The 13572-nt window shown below is 44.8% G+C and overlaps 2 protein-coding genes across 3 annotated transcripts; one reads left to right on the top strand and one right to left on the bottom strand.

Annotated features, from left to right (window-relative positions):
- Nucleotides 1–1024: 1024 nt before the first annotated feature.
- LOC114852271 (transcriptional repressor CTCF-like) lies at nt 1025–5275 on the bottom strand. Its single transcript, XM_029144580.3, has 12 exons — nt 5021–5275; nt 4738–4917; nt 4256–4631; nt 3976–4146; nt 3731–3864; nt 3524–3644; nt 3294–3443; nt 3045–3205; nt 2768–2950; nt 2526–2676; nt 2192–2341; nt 1025–2083 (listed from the first exon to the last, which is right to left on the bottom strand). Exons 1-12 carry the CDS (start codon nt 5273–5275, stop codon nt 1842–1844), a joined length of 2274 nt encoding a protein of 757 aa, XP_029000413.1. The 3' UTR covers nt 1025–1841.
- LOC114852269 (mucin-5AC-like) lies at nt 5226–13360 on the top strand. Of its 2 annotated transcripts, none has more exons than XM_029144579.3 (10): nt 5226–5364; nt 6845–6923; nt 8178–8563; nt 9445–9548; nt 9646–10108; nt 10194–10283; nt 10360–10396; nt 10604–10675; nt 10758–12629; nt 12720–13360. In XM_029144579.3, the coding sequence occupies exons 3-10, from the start codon at nt 8465–8467 to the stop codon at nt 12992–12994; spliced, it is 3012 nt and encodes a 1003-aa protein (XP_029000412.1). In that variant the 5' UTR covers nt 5226–5364; nt 6845–6923; nt 8178–8464; the 3' UTR covers nt 12995–13360. The 2 variants fall into 2 exon arrangements, with proteins under 2 accessions (XP_029000412.1, XP_029000411.1); XM_029144578.3 differs by having other exon boundaries at nt 10191–10283.
- The last annotated feature ends 212 nt before the right edge of the window (nt 13361–13572 follow it).

The raw sequence follows: 13572 nt of genomic DNA, 5'->3' as shown, positions 1-13572 counted from the left end.
TACTGTGTGACTAAGAGATTCCCAAACCTCAAACCGCTAAAACTAAAACCTTTCTGTAGTCAGGATAAACATACAGATGACTTACAGCCAGTGAGGAGCATGTTACATCAGAACACAGCATAGGAATATCTTAATATGTTTAGCATTAAATATACATTTGTGCAATGCTTAACAATAACTAAACATACTCAAGCACTGCGCTGGAGTACAAATATCAAGTACTTGTACTGCAGTTATGTATTTCCATGTTGTCTTACTTTATATTATATTTATATTTATATTTGGAAAAGGATATTTATGCTTTTGTTAGTAGAAAAAATAAAATAGAGCACACTGTGAAAATGCTACTTTTGGCTGAGGGTAACTGTCTGTTTTGATTACTTACTTTAAAACATAGTAATATTAATTTAACAATATAGACAGGCATTTTCTGCATTGAATACAAGAAGCTTTCAATACGTATTTTTTACATGTATTTGTGGCACATAACTCATCATCATGATAGTTAAATCGTAAATAGTTAATAAAATAAAAATAATAAAAAATAAGATTAGGTAATAAGTAATGTTCTGCTAAACACTGATCCATATGAAAATTAGACTAAATAGCAATAAAAAGTTGTGTACCTATTTAAAAGTACTAGTTAGAATTTACAGTAAAATTAGTCTATCGTCATATATATATATATATATATATGCATATTGTGTGGCTAACCATCATCCAATAAAATGTTTAGATTTGGGTCTTAATCACATTGCAGTGGAATAATTAAGTAGTCAAATATAGGGATTTTAGTACTTTTAGGAGAATGTTTAGTTAGTTGCATTTTCTTAAGTGACTCATATTTAGACATACAAATGAGTGAAGCTGTTAATAACAAAGCCTCCATTTAATAAAATATATTTCCAGGGAAAATACAGGGACACGTCGGCTCCCATGTGTATCTTCATAACTATTCACAATTCACGTAGCCATAATTGAAATTAGAACAGCTGCATAAGCCTCAAACACAAGTCTCAGTGTCTACTTTTTTGTTTTTTTTTATTGGTTGTACAGTCAAACATCTGTTCTTGTCTGCCACACAGTTAAAATGTCATTCAAGCTGCTATGTAGCATTGCACTGCCAATGGTAAAAAAGGAAAACATCAACCCAAAGTGGAATGGCTACACAAGGGAGTTAAAAAGAAACAAAACCTAAACCTGCACTCTTTCCTTACACACACACACACATCATCTAGGGGTGTTACAGTAGCAAGAAGGGAGCATAATATAAGCAGTCTATTAAGCTTTAAAAACTAGAGTAGGCTTAAAAAGGGTTTTACTGACCACAGAAAAATAAACAAAAAAATAAAAATTTCATCTTTCTTGAAGTGGCTGTAATTGAGGGTAATGACACTTCTATATTGTGAAAGTGACTTTTCACCTTAGAATAAATGTTTTTTGCCAGATTTATACTAAAAATAAAAAGTGGGGTCAGAAAGTGACAGGAACAAAAAGAATCTACAGTCAACCTGGAGAACATAGTTTGGGATTTCAGTAAATGTAGAGTTTTATGCCAGTTTAACATAAAGGGTATAACCAAAAAAAGAAAACACTGCGATCAATTACAGCCACTTCAAACGTAAATGTATTAAATGTCTTTTTTGGTAGTTAAATCCTTTTTAAAAATTGTTCTCACCCATCCAAGTCATCATTACATGATTAACAATCAAATCTTAAATTACAACAGTGAACTTTGTTTCTGAATGGGGTGCGCAAGTGTTCATAATCCTAACTGTCAAGAATTAATAAGATGTGATCATGGGTCTGTATGTATTTATCAGGTTTGACCCTCACGTCCATCACCGGTCCATCATGCTGAGGATCATCTCAGGAGTCAAGTCTCCATTAGGTGGGGCCCCAGAAAGCTGTTCCTCCTGCGCTGTTCCCTCCTCCTGGGACAACTCCTCCATCCGAATGGTTGCGTCTCCTGCACCAACTACCACCTCCTCGTGGTCGTCCTGTTCGGCACCCACCTCCTTTTTTACAATGATGTCATCCACCTCTCCAGTAACTTCATCCTCCACACGAATGATGGCAGTCACTGTGGAAAGTATTTTAGGTTAGAGCATCTCTGCAGAATATTTACACACTCTTTCCAGGATACTGCAAGTTTTCACCAGTATATAGCAATATATTACAAGACACCTACTGTTAGGCTTGTTCTTTGGAGGTCTACCACGTTTCCTCTTGACTGGTGGCTCCACAGGGGCTGGAATAGGGACAACTGGTGGGGCCTGCTCCACCTCAATCTCAGCCAGCAGGTCGTCGTCCTCCTCTTCTGCTTCTTCCAGGTCACCCTCTACATATGAGACAAAGGACAAAGACATAAGTTATGCACAACTGCATAATAATTTGTCCAGTGTGTAGTTATGCTTAATTTAAAAACTGACATCAGTCCAGACTGAGTTAACAGAGAAACTAAAGTGGGATTTAAGTTGCTTGAACCTCACTGGCTCAATAATAAATGACTCCTTATAAAATACCGGTGTCATCGTCGTCGTCATCATCATCATCGTCCCTCCTAGTCTGCATCTTCCTCTTTCTGCCACGGCGGCTCTTTTTGGGTGATGGAGTTCCATTTTCATCTCCAGTAGCATCACCTGTGCAGTTGTCAGCGTGACGCAGCATGGTGTTCTGTGGACCAGGCAGAAAAAGAATCTGTCACAACTCAAAATACTTATTTAAGAGATTTCTGTTGGTATCAAAATCTCCAAGCTAAACATACCCTGCGGGTGAATGTCTTGCTGCACTTGCTGCAGACAAAGGCAGTGGGGATAAAGTTGGGATCATGGTAGCGCTTGAAGTGCATGTCCAGAAGCTGCTTCTGCCGGAAGGTTTTCTCACACTGGCTACAAGCAAATGGCTTCTCCCCTGTGTGTGTGCGCTTGTGCATGATCATGTGTCGTTCCTGTGGTTTAAAAAAAAAAAAAAAAGAGAACAGTTTAGCGGTAAAATAAAGTAGCTTAGGCCGTATATTACACATATACCACATGGACACAAACCTGTCTGCAGCAGTAGTCACACTGGTCACACTTGAAACGTTTTTCATTCTTGTGAGTTTTCTGGTGCTGGATGAGAGCATAGCGCTCATGAAACACAGCATCACAGTAACGACACTTCTTTCCGGTCTCAATGAAAGAGTGCTGCTTCCTCAAGTGAACGCCTAAGAAAGATTTATATCACATGAATTAGTCAAACATTCAGACTGGTCTGAATAAAGAATAAAGACAAAGATTCTGATATAAACATACCAAGGTCACTCTTGCGTGCAATGACAGTATCACAGTGTGGGCAGTGGAACTTGGCCACGTTCTCTGTGTGTTTCTGCAGGATGTGCATCTTCATGGTGCCGCTCTGTGTGAAACGAGCGTGGCAGATGTAGCACTCGTATGGCTTCTCACCTGCACAGGAAAACAGAAGATGCGAATTTGAATGAGGTACACATTCAAACAGGAGATTAACTATGCTTCAAGAGCCTCACCTGAATGTGTCCTCATGTGTCTCTTCAGCTTGTAAGTATCTCTGCTGGCATAGCTGCACAGGCTGCACTGGAAGGGTCGCTCCCCAGTATGTGAGCGAATGTGCCTTTTTAATTTGCTCACCTGCAAAGATTGAGCCAGCAACATTTAAATAATCTCTCCCACACAGTGGAATTAAAAATTTGACAGCGGCTTCTGAGACTTTTTACCTCCACACTGGAATAATCACACATAGAGCACTTGAAGGGCTTCTCATGTGTGTGTTTGTAGCGACGGTGACGCACCAACTCACCACTGGTCACAAATGCCATGTCACAATCTGTGCATTTATGTGGCCGAGTACCTTAAATTATAAAGATAACTACGGTTACATTTTGAAATGAAGAAAAGCAGAGTTGATTTACTTTTTTTTTTTTTAACTTGACAAATCATTACCAGAAGACTAAATGAATACCTGTGTGTGTGTTCAGGTGGTTTCTCAGCAGCGTGACTGTCCTGAAGGCTCTTCCACACAAGTGGCATTTGTGTGGCCTCTCATCGGTGTGGCTCTTCATGTGTCGGTCCAAGTTGGAGCGCCTTGGGCAGGTGTAGCTACACAGCTCACACTGGAAGGTCTTCTTCACACCTAGACACAGAAGGGAGATAAGTAAGTGCAAATGTTCATTTCTTCCCCCTAACAGAATGTTTAGAGACTATGGAAGCACATATATACACAATAAGAGTTGCAATCCAACCTTTTTTCTTGATCTTGGTGGGCTTTGGTGGCTTCATGTTGCCCACAACCTTCTCAGCATTCACCTCTGAGAGCAGCCCCTCCTGCTGCTCTTCTTCAAAGTCATACACTGAGACATCCATGTCACGATCTCCCCCTGCATATCGCAGACGACTCTTCTTTCCCTTCTTTCCTTTACGGACAGCGGTGATGGGTTGGTAGTCTGGATCCTTAGACCATTCTGGGTCTTCTTGTTGAGGCTCGGGGGGTTCTACTTCAGCTGGCTCTTCTTCGTCCTCGTCCACATCTGCTCTTGTTCCCTGAAGCTCCTCATGAGCTGCCTGGAGCTCCTCCTGCTCCACAGTCTCCACTTCACCATTGGCTCCCACCTTCACCACCTAAAAAGGAAAACATCACATTACTCTTAACGAGTACCATGTGCCAGAAAACATAACTAACTAAACAACTAGACTTGCTACACAAAAGATAAAGACTGTTTCTTACCTGGAAGCCTTCGGGCAGAGGAAGAGTGTGACAGATCACTGGCTCGGCATCCTTGTTACCTGATCCATCAACATAAGTGGCCTGGAGTCCCTCCACAGTTGCTGTTGTGACAGGTACCTGCACCAGCTGAAGCTGACCCAGGCCTAATGCAGCACCTGCCTGCTCTTCCATATTCACCACCTGCGTTAAAAATTCAAATCGATCAACATTTTCACCACAATCACGCAGATTACATGTCACAGCAAGGCCAGGTAAGATAGTCTACAGCGCAGCGCATACTGACCTGGAGTGTGATGATCTGACCCTCATCTCCACCAGTAACAATCGTGCTGCCGCCCTCTAACACCTCTGTCTTCATTTGCAGCAAAGTTGGATCAAGAGCATCCATCACCATCATCTCCATGTTACCGGCCACCTCCCCCTGTGGCGCCATCGCCGTCCCTTGCATCAGGGCCTCTCCACTCACCGGCAGGCCCTTTCCCTCAGGACCCAGGGCAGCAGCCTGACTGGTATCCATGGAAACGACGTCGCCTTCCATGGCAACAGGCCAACTAAAACCTTTTAAAGAAAAGATGTGCAAGAGTCTTTATTGTGTCACTTTCCCAAATACACCAGGATGCACTTCAGGTGAGTAAATGCAGTGCACATAACTAACTACACATTGCTAACTATTGTTATTGTTGTAAGTGCTTGTATCCTTCACTGTGTAAATATAGTAGTATTAAGTTTTTAGTTACCCGGTTAACTAATAGCTACAGAAACCCGTTTCTTACTGTACTTCAATGCATCTTTAGTGAAGTACTTTCTACTTCGCTGACTTCGTGCGTGTCTGCGACATGTGACGGTTGTATCTAGTGCGTGAAAGCGGCCGCTCCTCTCGATGTAATAGATTACTTTAACTAACTAGTAACTAGTACCTGGAGTTCTCTTTCTGTCTGTGCAAACTACTGAGGTGCAGTGGAGTAGAAGTGACCAAGCTCAGACCAAGTGAAGTAGAACACGCCGAACCTGTGGCGGGTAACGTTAAACGGTCGAGTAACTGTATTTAGTTACTTTATATAAACCGTATCGAGCGCATTTACACTATCTGTCTTTTCCAGTGCGGCGCGCGACAGTTTGCAGCTTTTTACAAACTGACGAGTTCACGCTTGTACAAATAGTATCAATCACAAGCAGTCGATCAACCGCTCGGCGCCACACAAACACTTGTTCGACTAATTCAACCGTTTACAACTTTTCGACCAGACTTTACGTTGCGTCGGTGTAAATATTGCGTACTTTTGTGTGGATTGCATAAAACTACTTAAGACAGAAGTGGTGGTAGTTGTTAACTCGGGAAGCGCGACTAACGTACGCCAGAAAACAGGAAACAAAGGGCACGATAAGATGGACGTCAGGCCTGAACTAAGTTTAAACAGAAATGCTGCTAAACACAACCATCCCTGCGCAGATGACGCTCAATACCTGCCTAAAAGCACCTTAACGCCCAACTGAGACGGAGAGTTATGGTTTATAGACGGATTTAGTGCATTTTGGATAACGATAGAGGGAGACAAACACCCCCCGCCAGCCGCCTGGCCGGTAAGCCCTACCGTGACACCTAGAGGCGGACGACGGCTCCTACAAAAACCTCCCCGTGTTTGGGGCCATAACTCGGCTTTACTCACCCCTGTTCACTTCTTTTCCCGCTTATATTCGCCTGGAAGCTCTGTGCCGACGGCCGGGCTCTTCGATTCCACGGTGACGACCGTACGTGCAGTGCGCCGCGCTAATAATTTTCTCCCGCTTTAGCAGAGTGGGCCTAACACAAAATGGCGGCCCGCAAGTGGGACCGCGGCTGCGCTAACCGAGCACCCGGGGGAGGGAAGGGGAGTGGTGGGCAGTAAAGCCGGGAGGAGCCGCGCTGCGATGGGCGCCAGATTTAAATTTCAGCCATGGGCGGGGTCGTCCGGTACACGGCGACGGAAATGATCAGATCAGAGAATTTAGGCATTACTTTTGTTAATAGTGGAAGGCGTAATTTATGTTTGATCGCGACTTTACTGCAATAACGAGCTTAAATCACTATAAATTAAAATAACATTCATTTTTTTGTGAATTGAAACAGTTCCTAAAACCAACCAGAAGAGGGCGGAGTGGAGCTACAGGCCAGGCATTACATCATGATTACTGCATTACATCCTATGGTAACAAACATTGTAAACTTATTTAGCAACTTCAGTAAGTCCGATATATTACATTAAGACTAACTGTAAAAATATTGTGTTGTAACAGATTAATAAAAATTATGAGAATAAACTATGCAGCAGTATATCAAGAAATTAAAATAACCTTCACCTAAAACATCTGCAACAATAAATTAGGGCCTTACTCATTTTCAGCTTCTATGGTTTTAATTGGTCAAGTGATGCATTGTGGTATTTAGGCACTGCAATTAAAGATGATAAAAGTTGTTCCCTGCCATCTAGACGTGTGACCTTTAATAACATTTTCCTCACACTTCAGATTAGATCTTAGATGGACTAAAGCAACATTGTATTCACACTCATTTATCCCAGTAACCCGCTTAATTTTTTTACAAGTATTATAATAAGTTGCAAAACAAGAACGTAAAAACACGTATCAGTCCTTTTGACCTAATTATTGGTGTTGACTTTATTTTAGCCTGACTGGGCACTTTTCTTATCCATGCGTCACCCACCTCCTCCAACCACCAGCAGGTCAACATCAGCAGTTAGTCAAAACTAATTGGGGACAAATTACGAGCAAAATCTACTTATTAGATTTAACATCTACCTGTGTTCCAACTTGACTGACATGATCCTATAAAAACAGGTCTTTCACTGTGTAGCTTGTCTGTGTTGTTATTTGTAGACAAATAGAACAGAAATATAATTCAATTTTTTTATTTTTATTTGTATATGATATCTAAAACAGTTACACAGCCTGTGACTGTCCTGCATGGATGTAGACGTGAAGCATTTTCTCATTTGCCAATGTAAATACTTCATATTTCAATACTGGTTTCAGACCAGGACCTAAGTTGCTTCATTTGACTGTATTCAAATTGGAAACACAAACACAAATCATAAAGTGATATGTGCTCTAACAGGAACATAAAGCCTAATTAAGAAACACAAATGAGTGCTCTTTCTCAAAAAGCATGCAACTCCACAAGCACCAGTGGAAAGTCTTCTTGGAAAACCTAACTATTTAGGGCGGTTTCCTTCCTAAATGCTGACATACATCAGCTTATTTATTCTATGATAATAGCAATTTGTGTATTTGACACGCTTTTTGTGCTAAAAGAAATTTAGCCAGTCTTTTGCATTTAGAGCAGCTTTTCCGCATATGAAATAAATTATTAATTTGTTACATAACCAACAGAACAGTTACAGATTTTGTTCATTGCAGCTTTTTTTGATTTCTGTAGCCAACAGATATTGTCTAGGAAGCGTGTGTCAGTGTGGTTACACGCACCTCCATCTCTTTCTCTGCCTCCTCTTATTTTATCACCATCTTTTTCTCATGGCTTTCCTGGGAGGGGGGGGGGGGGGGCAGAGAAAGGCGAGGCTCTGTTGTCAGACCTGTCAGTCTAGCCGGCTCGGTCCCTCCTACCTCGGTGGAGGCATTACATACTGGTGGAGCTCCTGCTCTTAGCAACGGTGCCTCAGCAACAGAGCCACGGCAACAGAGCTCCACGGCAACAGCGTGCCGTGTCTCCCCGATGGAGCTGCCATTGGGCGGACCAGCGCTCAGGCACTACACCCAGAGCAGACCGAGACCTCACCGACAAAAACTGAACTACCGCCCCAGCAAACCACAGGTACGGTGATGAAGGATCAGAGGTTCTGTATAAAATGGAGTGTGAGGGAAAGGTGGTGTGTGGTGAGAAAATGGAAGGGGGGTGGGGGGTGGTGGGGGTGATAGGGTACAGAGGGAATAGGCAGGGGGAAGGGAAGGATGAAGGGGAGAGCTGTAAAAGATGCCTGGTCCCTGCTTGAATGAGGCAGTCCCATTGTACCGGTGACCAGCTGTTTGAAGAACACACACTTTACATTTTCTGTGTGAAAAAGCAGGGCGGCTCTGCATGAGAGTGGCTGGTACGGTAGTTTGGTCTTGTCGTGCTCTGGCTGAAGGAAAAAAAACCCACAGAATTAAATGTAGAGTGATCATCTCCATTTTCCACTGAGGTGATCATGTTGTCACAGAGCATGTAGTCACTCCTTAGGAGACAAATGGCCAGGGAGACAGAATCCCAGCGAGTCCCCTGACAGCGTATCATGTAACGGTGACTTCTGCTAATTCTGTGCACTGCAGTGAACCTCCGGGCTTTTATTGCTACTTGAGGGCACAGATGTTAATATGATCAGGATGATTTAATGCTTTGTAGCTGCAATTTTGATATCACATTACCTACATACTGCAAAATTAGTTAGTGCGCTTTCGATGTGCATGTGAAATCCAGCGACGCCCCCCCATTGTACGTTACTGAGCAACTGACTCCCAGGAGGCTGGTTTGGAGCATGACTAGCTGATAGATTCAAACTAAAATACACCTATAGAGGCAGAAGAAGCTCTAGTGCCACAGTGTGTGGGTTTTTTAGAGGTGAGGCTTATGTAATGTAAAGTTACATGTGATGCTCTTTAAGATCAATTGCTTTGATCTTTGGTGTTAAATGCCCCTGTTCTCTGTGCTGTAATTAGGAGACAATAATTGAGAGTGAAAATGAAGTCCTTGAGCACATGGGGCGCGTGGATGAAGGAGTTGAGGAGTTCTTTACTAAAAGAGTACTTCCTTCTGAAACACCGTGAGTACTTACTAGCATTACCGTAGTATAGTTTTTTTTCTTCATGGCCAAGAAAGTTATACTGGTGTGGATTTGACGCACATGATCTTTTGTAAAGGAAAATCCAAGATGAAGAATCAATCACAGTGCATGAGGTGGCTCCCGCCAGCTCAGTCCCCAGCCAACCCCCAACGAAAACACTCAGGAGGAAGCTCGGCGATTTCTTTACACTTAAAAAGAGGCGAGGTTTGAAATCGGAGGCAAGCCACGAGGCGCGACCCAAGAAGACCTCCATAGCTGATCTCATACGCCCGCTCAGGGAGGTGGCCAGAGCTGAGAAAGAGAAAGAGAAAGAGCGGGTGAAGGAGCACGACAAGGAAAATGAAAAGGAGAGGGCGAAGGAACAGCCCGGCGGCGTTCCTGTGGAGACAGATGTTCAGGAGACTCCTGCTCCCGGTGCTCCACCGCTGAGGGCTGAAGCGGTGCCGCCCCGCCGAGCTCTCAGAGAGGGGAAGTCCCAGTCCCTCATTTTACTGTCAGGATCAGCAGCCGGGACGGCTAATGCCAGAAACAACTCAAAGGTAAGTGTCGTTACAGCTCATATACGTTTAGACGATCGGACGTGTGTGGAAAATAGCGTCATTATCCTCCTGTATGTTTCAGAAGCAATTTGAAGGCCAACATAGCTTCGAACAGAAACTTCATCTCATGCTTCAGCGCATCGGAGTTTCTAAACCTCAGCCAGGAGACGCACAGGTGTGTGCACGTGCTCAGACATTTAAACATGTTGAACATAGTCTTCAGTGCTGCTAATCCTTGTGTATCCTCTTAGAATCAAGAGGGAGAGATGAAAAAAGCAGAATCTGAAGGTATGTTCTTTCATCTTGTGTAATAGGTTTAATGACAATGAGATTGACCTTTTCACTTTGATAATTTCACTAATACATTTTTAATATCTCAGATCCTGTCCTTGTACGACAAGCAGGCATGTTTGACTGTCTCCCATTTATCATAGGGAGATAATGACTATTTAATTCCACGGGTAAAATAAGATGTAAATGATCTTTGTATCTCAGGTACTATCATTGACAGTAAACCTGAGCCACCTCCTACTTTCTCAAAACCTCGAACCATGTCTGCGTCATCAGGTAAAACACACACTGACACAAACACCATTCATACCTACAGCAAATGCTTATGCAGATGGTGACGATTGGTGTTTTTCTTTAGATACAAGGCATCAAATTCGTCCAAGCGTATCTGCGCATGAGTCCGCCGGGAAACCTGCTCTGCTTCCGAAGCCAGTTCTCAAGCCAGGTCCACCCCCGACAGCATCTGGCCGCAACACACCTGAGAACGAGCTAACCCAGATAGAGGAGGCGGAGACGGCCACGCCCACTAAGTCCAGTCCACCTGCAGCCCCGTCTCCGGTTCCTGCTCCTAAAATCTCTAACTCAGCCCCTGACTCAGCCACTTTTATAGTTTCCTCTTCAAGTACTGTAACTCCCTCTCACACAGAAATATGCACTGACTCTATTAAACTTACAGCAGCTACAACACCTACGAATGTTATAGAACTAGACAAAACTGTCCCTGAAGCTTCTACTGCTGACCTGCCCCCCCAGCCCATTCCCACAACCATTACAACCACTATACCCACAGAGTCCCCCACCTCCCCCTCGGTTCCCTCCACCTCTGCTTCGGTTCCCCCCACCTCCCCCTCGGTTCCTTTCGCCTCCCCCTCGGAACCCCCCACCTCCCCCTCGGTTCCTGCCACCACCCCCTCGGTTCCCCCCACCTCCCCCTCGGTTCCTTTCGCCTCCCCCTCGGAAACCCCCACCTCCCCCTCGGTTCCCTCCAACACCCCCTTGGTTCCCTCCACCTCTGGTTCGGTTCCCTCCACCACCCCCTTGGTTCCCTCCACCTCTGGTTTGGTTCCCTCCACCTCCCCCTCGGTACCCCCCACCTCCCCTTCGGTTCCTGCCACCACCCCCTCGGTTCCCCCCACCTCTCCCTTGATTCTTTCCACCTCTGCCTCAGTTCTCTCTACCTCCTCCTTGGTTCCTTCCACCTCCACCTCAGTTCCCTCCACCTCCCCCTTGGTTCCTTCCACCTCGGTTCCTTCCACCTCCGCCTCAATTCCTTCCACCTCCACCTCAGTTCCCTCCACCTCCCCCTTGGTTCCTTCCACCTCCACCTCGGTGCCCTCCACCCCCGCGTCAGTTCTTTCCACCCCCGCCTTGGTTCTGTCCACCTCCGCCTCAGTTCCTTCCACTTGCCCTGAGCCCATTACTCCAAGCATCTCTGTCACTTCCAGCTCAACAGTAACTACATCTTCCACTACCACCTCAGAAACATTCTCTGCTCCCGATGATGAAAGCTCAGTTGCTACGTCAACAAGTCTGCCAACTGAATCAAATTTGCCTGAGCCAAATGTCATTCTCTCAGCTGATACTGGTCCTGCTGCTGGTGATGATGTAGCTAGCATCCCCACCACGTCCTTGCCCTCCACCACCATGTCGAGTGGGCTGCCAGCCCCATCTACAGCCACTGATTCAGATACTAAAATCAGAGAGGACTCAGTTATCCCCCCCACCGCAGTAGCTTCTGATGCATCCATCGCTGAAGCAACACCTCCACCTTGCATTTCAAGTGACACCATTACAGCTTCACCTGATGCCCCCATTACCAGTTCCTCCCCCGTTCCTTCAACCAGCACCATAAGCTCTGTCTTTCATCCAGCCACCATGAGCCCTCCAGACATTTCTGCTCCCTCTACCTCCTCAAGTGAAACAACTCCCACTGACACCACTTCCACCATCACCAGTTTAACTCATGCAGACACCACTTACACCACTAGTTCAGCAACCACAGCTGCCATTAGCTCCACACTCGCGATTGAGTCAGACCCACCGCACATTAGCAATGTCAGCACTGAGCTCACGACCTCGACTGTCTCTTCCCTCCCTGATGTTGGTAACTCAAGTGCTACTTCTCAGCATCTGACCAGTCCATCAGCCTCCAGCGACAGTACAGTCCAAGACGACGGTTTGCAGACATCACCTGGGGAAAGATCCACTGCGCCTGCAGAAAAGACCACAGGTAGCATTGCATTGACACGGCCCTCTGTCTCAGCATTGATCATGCGTAAATGTATGTTAAATGGTGCATTTTGTGTTTTTTTCTCACCAGCTGGAGAGGTGGACATGTTGGAAGAAAGCAAGCTGGCTGAGATGGATGGGAATGAGGAAGTTATTGATGATGCAAAGAAGCGAGAGGAAGAGAATGAGACACCAACCGTGGTCAGCAATGAAGGCACGAGGAAAGAAGTGCAAGAGGAAAATGTGAAAACGGAAGAAGACACAACTGCTGCATTTCTATCAGCAAAGGAGGATGAGCTGGGCAGCGACAAGGGGGCGACAGAAGGTCCAAAACACAAAGAAGACAAACCAGTGAACGAGAAGTAATTTTAAAAAATACCGAATTAGAAAAATACGGGACCAACTACTGTGATGGGGGCAGGTGAGACCACAGTAAAGGGTAGAGGGGGTTGGGCTCGATCCATAGCACTTCCGACAGGGACCATCACATTACAGCAGCACACCACAGAGGGTGGGCCACTGGACCAAAGAACTCGGATCCCCTTGGTGTGATGTGTGGTGTAATCAACAGATCCAGCAGTGTCTTTGTCCTTTTTTTTACTTATGTTTGAATTGTTTTGCATCACACATATGATTATGTACCATAAGAGAACTACTGTGGTTAATTACACCATGTTTACAATAGATGGATAAGAGACAGAGCTATGACTATTAAATGGAATATTGAATTGATGGTGTCCCTCTGCTGTTTTGTGACTGACTGTGAGCTTTTCACCTATAAAATCTCAACTCAAGTTTCCTGGCATTCTCTGACACTTCAGCAGTTGTCCTGGAGATAACAACACTTTCTGTTCATTGACAGTGGATGTAGCTGACATCGTTGCGACACAGTGCAGGGTTTAACTAGTGATATTTCTGTCCTGCAGAGAAAATGAGATTCAGTA

Source organism: Betta splendens, chromosome 3 (genome assembly GCF_900634795.4).
Source record: "Betta splendens chromosome 3, fBetSpl5.4, whole genome shotgun sequence".
Classification (NCBI taxonomy): Eukaryota; Metazoa; Chordata; class Actinopteri; order Anabantiformes; family Osphronemidae; genus Betta; species Betta splendens.
Note: the sequence above shows the minus strand (reverse complement) of the source record. Positions and strands in the feature narration are given on the sequence as shown.

Excerpts from the sequence above, each read along its gene's own strand:
- LOC114852271 (XM_029144580.3), bottom strand. The coding sequence starts at position 5,275 with ATGGAAGGCGACGTCGTTTCCATGGATACCAGTCAGGCTGCTGCCCTG. Across the intron at positions 4,632-4,737 it reads CTCTGCCCGAAGGCTTCCAG|GTGGTGAAGGTGGGAGCCAA; the intron begins GTAAGAAACAGT and ends TTTCCTTTTTAG. Across the intron at positions 3,444-3,523 it reads ACACATGAGGACACATTCAG|GTGAGAAGCCATACGAGTGC; the intron begins GTGAGGCTCTTG and ends TTTCCTGTGCAG.
- LOC114852269 (XM_029144578.3), top strand. The coding sequence starts at position 8,465 with ATGGAGCTGCCATTGGGCGGACCAGCGCTCAGGCACTACACCCAGAGC. Across the intron at positions 10,284-10,359 it reads CTCAGCCAGGAGACGCACAG|AATCAAGAGGGAGAGATGAA; the intron begins GTGTGTGCACGT and ends GTATCCTCTTAG. Across the intron at positions 12,630-12,719 it reads GCCTGCAGAAAAGACCACAG|CTGGAGAGGTGGACATGTTG; the intron begins GTAGCATTGCAT and ends TTTTCTCACCAG.